The 7,596-nt window shown below is 40.3% G+C and overlaps 1 protein-coding gene across 1 annotated transcript; it reads right to left on the bottom strand.

The window, feature by feature from the left end:
- Positions 1-1,281: 1,281 nt before the first annotated feature.
- LOC139465860 (melatonin receptor type 1B-like) lies at positions 1,282-4,151 on the bottom strand. Its single transcript, XM_071247820.1, has 2 exons — positions 4,055-4,151; positions 1,282-2,894 (listed from the first exon to the last, which is right to left on the bottom strand). Exon 2 carries the CDS (start codon positions 2,892-2,894, stop codon positions 1,875-1,877), a length of 1,020 nt encoding a protein of 339 aa, XP_071103921.1. The 5' UTR covers positions 4,055-4,151; the 3' UTR covers positions 1,282-1,874.
- Between the last annotated feature and the right edge of the window lie 3,445 nt (positions 4,152-7,596).

The following is a 7,596-nucleotide window of genomic DNA, read 5'->3' as shown; positions in this document are numbered from 1 at the left end:
AGAGTTGACTGATAGATATGAATTTAAGCCGGTTTTCCGGCCAGCTGAGAATGTAGGTACACACAGTTTCAACAATCATAGCATAAGCTCAAACCTGTACCATTATGGATCCAGGTAAATATCGACCCATTTGAATACTAAAATCTGTTCCGGTTATATGTGATGACATTGATTAATGTATTCCATTAGCAACCATTTGATCGGGATAAGAATAAAACAATATGCAATCCGCATGGATGAATCAATACTACCAATCAATCCTTATGAAACATTTGATTAACAGTGCTTCTATAAGACATTGGGGATGCGCTAAAAATCTAATTTGGAGATAAGGGTGGTGACTCAAAATGCTTTAACTCGACGCTGCATGTCAATAAATTATCAGTCATTTCTTTCAGAGACACCAAAATTAAATTAAGTTTTATTCTATACTCTCTACACCATCTTCTACGATTTGAAGTATCCTATGGATACTTTTTTCAGAAAAAAGAGTAAACTCAAGTGAATATACTGAATCCTTGGCTCCTCTGCTCTCAGCTTCGTAATGCTTCACACAGGTAGTATATTTGAATTTGATATGTGTATATGGAAGCATATGCAATTCTTTGTCTACAATGGCTCAATGCGTGGGTTATTGCTTACACAATGCGTCATTGGTGTACATTAACGTTAAAGGTAGCCTTATTTACTTTCGCAATATTATCTGTATTTGTGATCGCAAAACGTCTCACGTTTTAATGAATCTTTAAACAAAATATGTGACTGTCATGGGCAGGGATGTCTATGTTGTGAAATGCTCTGTATTCTTCCTTCATGTGTAACAATATTGGATTAAATGTCTCATTGTATGACTGCGTTTATCAAACCTCACATTCACAAGTGTCTTGAAACCGCCAGGAGAGATCTCTGTCCACCTACTCGCATTACATTAATTTATAATCAGTACAGCAATGTCATTCTTGCAGAATGGGAATGGTGGGGTTGCTCAGTGGTTAAAGAGTTCGCTCTTCACGCCGAAGACATGGGTTCGTTCCCCACATGGGTACAATGAGGCCCCCATTTCTGGTGTATCCCTCCGTGATGTACATCTATACTCACTCACTCTTGCAAAATGATTTTCCAAACTGAGCACAGATGAAAACGAAAAAATGCATACTTCCTACAAAAAAAGTGTAGAGGCGGAATGCTACTCTTTTTTCATAAATGCATAAAGTAACGCAACTCATATCTGTTCTTTCTGTTTACTTTATCAGTTTATTAATACTGAATTAAACTGTCGACTTAACGGGTTACAAAGGGTTGTAACTCCACTTGGAACTTAATACGGATTTCTGTTTAACCAGATAGTCCTGTTGGACTAGATCCCATCTTCGTCTCGGGAATGTAGTTAAACACATATACACTTTGAAACGTTTATTGCACGCTTGTTTTATTATCGAAAAGTATATAAAGACGTTTGTGAACTTAATGTCAACACCAATGAGACTAACCTACAGGTTACAAATACCAAAACTCAACATAATAATATTTGATTGTTTATACTCCAATCAGCACAGTTTGGTTATAATTACCCGCATGAATCAACCTGTGTAATTACCCATGTTTGTCACACAGTGATTGACACCATTGCATTGTCACTCTACCAGTTACCCCCAGTTACCTATGCCAGCCTTACAAGGCAAGTAAAGGGTGGTCAGGCTCGATGATTTGGTTGATGGCGTATTATTGTACCCTGGTAGGTTTTTCTTTTTTGACGATGCTAGTTGCACCAATAACTGATCTGTCTGTTTCAGGTTATACAGCTAGAATATTGCCAATTGTGGCGTACAATAACAAACACAAGAGCATATGGCCCAGGGGAGGGATAGTTTTTGTTACTGTTTCACTGCCTCTGCCGGGTCATCCTTCTCAGTTACCACGGGACTGAAATAGTTGTTCTGATTAGCATTAGTCAGTGCAGCAGGACCTTCCATATATTGCTGGTGCGTGTAGTAGGGAGGAGGCTGGCTGACAAATGGCTGTTGAATGGTGTTGGAAGGTACCTGGCCTTTAGCTTTTGATCGGAAATCTTTGTTCAGAAACCAGAGGAATGGGATGATCATAGATTTAGCGTAGGCAAAGTAACCCAAAACTGTTGATAGTATGTAATACCAGCTGCAGTCGGAGAAACACGTGACACTTGTCAAAGATAACACTTCGCTTGGGAAGAAGAGAGCAACTGTCAAGAACGAGGCAAGGATCATATCCACCGGTGCAGTGGGACTGGTAGAGGATGTGGATACTGTCTGTTGACCATAATGATTCAACTGCCGTCTTCTCTTTTGATGTACAGCAATACTGACCACTGTCGTGATGATGGCAATGAAAGATGGAACCCAATAGGACAAGGCAACAAGAGCTCTTCCGTATTGCACTAACAAAAGAAACCCACACGGAGCACCAGGAGACTGACCGTTGACCATTATTGGCATCAGAAGAATGATCGGTCCAAATAGAAAGAACGCGACGAGAATGCATGTAACCATTTTCTTGCACATTCCTTGATACGACGAGACTGTAGATTGAAGTATGAACTCCAAGTTCAGTGCGATGACGGCAAAGCAGCTGTTGGCAACAGTAATGGAACCGCATGCATATAATGCCTTCAAAGTTGAACACGACATATCGATTTCCTGTGTAACCAGCGTGTGTGTCCACATCGGGAGGGGAAATATTCCAACGAATAAGTCTGCCAGTGCCAAGAACAAGACGATGACATACTTGGAATTTTGTCTGAGTTCCTTGTTTGACAAAATAATGCCGATTAGTACCAGATTGCTCACGATGATTCCTATTGCGAAGAAACAGTTGAAGACGATCTGTGCGATTGTGTTGCCGTACAAATCAAGTGCCATCTGAGAAATAAAGCAAGGCAACAGTTAACATACACATTTGTAAAAGCATACATATTTAAACTCATTGGTGAATGGCGCTTTAAACAGTATTCCGCTTATATCACTGAATGTCAGCTTATGTGATGCAGGTAACACACCTGTACCACTTTGGTGAATCCTACGAGCACATGTATGGTGCTGACAAACCAGCAAACATAATCAGGGCGAACAAGGACTCGAACCCACGATCATAGATTTCTTTCTCGCCCAAAGGATACAACTCTGCATTGCCAATTGCGTCGCCTTAGACGCCCCCTACTCATTAGTATGAGATCTAAACTGCGAAATTTGCTTCGCTAATTTGTATATTTGGGGATTAACCTACAGGTAAAGTGGCAATGTTCAAACACAGTAAAAAACCAGGTCAGGAAGGACACAACATTAAAACAAGTATAGTCATCTGCACAAAATAACTTCAACTAAAGTATTTTAGATTCGAATTATATAACCTGAATACAGTCAAATCCCGTTAGTCCGGGTGGCATCGTTGCCATAGAAATACCGGAATTAACGAATGTAAATAATGTAACGTTTTCCGTTAATGAAATTAAAAATTAATTAGTCCGGACGTTCGAGGTTAATATTCGTACACTTAACCGAGGCTACACATATTTATAGGGAGGTTTGATTTATGATATTAGCATATATTTGATACCAAATATACAGAACTGTAGCACCATTTTGTCAAACTACATTATCAGAATATATTATCTTTACACAAAGTGGACAGTTGTTTGATTTGTTTGTTGTGGTTTAGGCATCATATTTCCCCGCGATATGACGGCTGCCTGATAATAATGGGCGAGACAAACATGTGATTAATATATGAGCAACTTTCTACGTTGTCGGGGTGGGATGTCACGTTATCATTCAGGACACACAATGTAGCCAACCGATCCATATAAGCGAGCCTGACCTTCCGATCGCCTCTTACGACAAGGCCGCGGGGGATCTATCGTAACCCGGAATACTGACAGGCCGATGTTTCTTTTGATATTTGCATAATATTGTAACATATTACTATAAATTCTGATTAATTTTTATATGATTTTAAATTTGTAAAAAGGAATTAACAATATTTTGATAAAGCCACATTATGATTTAAATGACAATGTACAAACCTTGACTAAATGGATTGACTAGACGTTCAGTTCTGTGGTCTTCCTGCAGTCAACTACCACCTGACGACATCTGATGACTTTTATCAGAGACAAATCCGGCTATCATTAGATATTTACTTCATTTCAAGCCACGTGGCTGATCACATTACAACAGCCATGGCATGGGTCATACGCTTATCACTTGAAACCCAGCCATCAGCAAACATGGCAACCTGCCCACATACATGTACCTCCCCCGTTATAACACTAACCACATCATTTAATTCGCTCCACAGTTTGTACATTAAAATTAGTTATGTATTTAAAAATATTATTATGTACGTATGTATTGTTTATGACCTTGTTATGTCGAGGGGAGCTGTGGTTCATTTCTAGATGAAGTTTCTAAATTCCATATAATGAATGACGAGTATATGATAAACTCTGTTTGCTTTGTTGGCGCACGTCACACGTCGTGGGCTAGGGATCACGTGGGGTCGGGGGTAATGTTATTTTGCGCAATAATCACATGGGTCGGGGTATCGGAGTGTTTTCAAAACAAGTACTGATAATGGGTACTTTTAACACACAAAAACTTATATAACACACAGTTAAGTTCTAACTCTGAGCTAGGCACAAATATAACAAAAATAAAATTGATTCCCTTCTTACCCCACACCAGCCAGCACGAGATCTCAGATCAGCACATAAACACCAGTTTAGTGTCCCTATGGTCTCACTCAAAGCATTCGGCAACATAACTTTTGCTCACACTGCATCTGTGCTCTGGAATTCCCTTCCAGTGGAAATTAGGCAATCTCCAACTCTGGACACTTTCAAGACAAAACTAAAGACTTTAACTTATCTCTTTAGATGTGTCTATGACCCTGTGTGACATTGTGTTACATTAGTTACATTTGACCACTTTCTAAATGGCATTGTGTATTCATAGCTTTCGGCCATGGGAGCCATGCCAATTTACACTTGTCAGGGGGGGTACTCAAAGTACGTGATCTAGACTACCAGTTGTCGGACTTTCATATTTGTAGAAGCCTCGGTGGTTGAATGGGTTAGATCGCTGACTTTGTGTGCTGGCGATTAGGTGCCTCACCCTGGCAGGTGTGGGTTCGAAACCCGGACGGGACTCAACCCATAAAAGTACTAGAATCTGTACTATACTAAGAAAGTGATATCCTAAATATAACATTAGTTACTATATATCAAGTTGTTTTGGCTATGTTTAAAAAACATGAAATATTACTATTTTACAGTAAAAACTACATTTAAAAAATGCCGAGGGTCTTGATCCAATAATATTTTGTGACTCTCATATGTTATTGTTGCTGGTGTTATTGATGTTCTTCTTTCTGCTGCCCATAAGATTTCCGCTCACGGCGATGGATATTGTGAGTACGGTCCACGCAATCGGGACACACTGATAAATGCTGCCATTTCTTTATTTTAATTAAACGAGTCTGGACCACATAAACCAGTGACTGAAATCATGAGAAACGACCCGCGCCACTGGGGCAGCATGAACCTCAGTCAGCCAAGTCACAGAACCGGACCACCAGATCTTAATACGTCGCCTCTTACCACCACGTGTTGGTTTACATAAGTATATTAAGAAGCGAGTGAGTTGGTTTTAACGCCACTTTTAACAGTATTCCAGTTATATCACGGCGTGTCAGCTTAATGTGGGAGGAAAACCCGAAGTGATGCAAGTCTCAGACGTTTACCACTTCAGTGAAACCCACGAGCACGGGTATGGTGCTGACGAACCGGGATTCGAACCAACAATCATAGGTTTCTGGCGTGTCCAAGGGGCGCAACTCTGCACAGCGACTCGCCACCAGTGCCGCCGTATATTATGTAAATCGTTTCCATTATGATCTAGATAAGTTAGTTTTATGGTCCACGGGCGTCAGCGCAATCGTTGTGTACGGTGACAAGTTATATCCCTTAACGTCTGAACATGGACTGGGGGCACGGGTGGCCCAGTCGTCTAAGGCGCCGCGATTCGCTGTGCAGAGTTGCGTCCCTTAGGCACGACAGAAACCTATGATTGTGGGTTCGAATCCCAGTTCGCCCCGATTATGTTTCTAGGTTTGTCAGCACCATACCCGTGCTCGTGGGTTTCACCGAAGTGGTAAACGTCTGAGACCTGCATCACTTCGGGCTTTCCTCCCACATTAAGCTGAATACTGTTAAAAGCGGCGTTAAACCCAACTCACTCACTCAATTAAACATGGACTATGATTAAACGTTGAATGTGTTTCGTTATTCCTATTTTCAGTTTATTCATAATACTACACCTTCCTTGTTGAATTTTATAAATGAAACTTTGAAAGGACTGAATATTATACGTACAGTAATTTGAACGAGAAGAAATAATGAATTACATGTAGATTATATAATAATGACAAATGTTAACACTGCGTGTGTATTGTTTGCATTGTCCAAAGAACATAGTCCAGTATAAATAGAGACAGAAGCGAAGGCCGAGGAAGTCAATACAGGTAAATACTTTTTTATCTGTTCATAAAGTGTAAAATATTATATAAAATATATTTTCGTATGATTCCTTTAATTCAGACTGTCTTCGGAAATTAAATCCAATGCTAATATGCTTGTGAAATAGAGCTGACTGAGAGATTTGACGTTAAGCCGGTTTTTCTGCCAGCATAGGCTAAAACCTGTACCATTATGGATCCAGGTAAATATCGACCTATTAAACTGCTATTCCGGTTTTGTGTGATGACATTGATTAATGTATTCCATTAGCAATCAGCTGGTCGGGGTAAGAATAGAAAAAGGTTGCAATCCGCATAGATGAATCAAGACAACCAGTTTTTTTCTTATGAAAGATTTGAGTAACAGTAATACAACACGAAAATGCGCTTAAAATTCTCATCGGGAAATGAAGAAGAGAAAGTGACTCCGTAATCCTATTAATCAACGCTGCATGTCAATAAATTGCCAATTAGAGACACCCCAGTTAACTTTGAGTATCCAAGTTTTATTCAATACTGTATTTTAAACAACTTGAAGTACTCTAGCGACGGCATACTCAGAGGGAATGGGGTGAGTGAGTGAGTATGGTTTTACGCCGCATTTAGCAATATTCCAGCAATATCACAGCCGGGGACACCAGGAATGGGCTTCACTCATTGTACCCATGTCGGGAATCGTACCCGGGTCTTCGGCGTGACGAGCTAATGCTTTAACCACTAAGCTACCCGACCGCCCCTTAGAGGGAATGGCATACACACAAGTGAATAATACTGCTTCCGTCTGAATGCGTGTTGCACTTGGCTCCCCAGTTCTCAGCTTCGTAATGATTCACACAGGTGGTATTTTTTAATTTGTTTAAGTGCATGGAAGCATATGCAGTAGGTCAAAACAATTGTTGTTTGTCCACAACAACTGAAATCAGTCCAAAAAAATTATTTCGTCTATGCATTATCGGGGCTGTTGGGTAGCTTAGTGGTTAAAACGTTCGCTCGTCACTCCGAAGACCCAGGTTCGATTCCCCACATGGGTACAATGTGTGAAGCCCATTT

This window comes from Haliotis cracherodii, unplaced genomic scaffold (genome assembly GCF_022045235.1).
Source record: "Haliotis cracherodii isolate W230 unplaced genomic scaffold, xgHalCrac1.p SCAF_1, whole genome shotgun sequence".
In the NCBI taxonomy this organism is placed as follows: Eukaryota; Metazoa; Mollusca; class Gastropoda; order Lepetellida; family Haliotidae; genus Haliotis; species Haliotis cracherodii.
Note: the sequence above shows the minus strand (reverse complement) of the source record. Positions and strands in the feature narration are given on the sequence as shown.

What these genes read in the sequence shown, in the direction of transcription:
- LOC139465860 (XM_071247820.1), bottom strand. Translation starts at nt 2,894, where the DNA reads ATGGCACTTGATTTGTACGGCAACACAATCGCACAGATCGTCTTCAAC.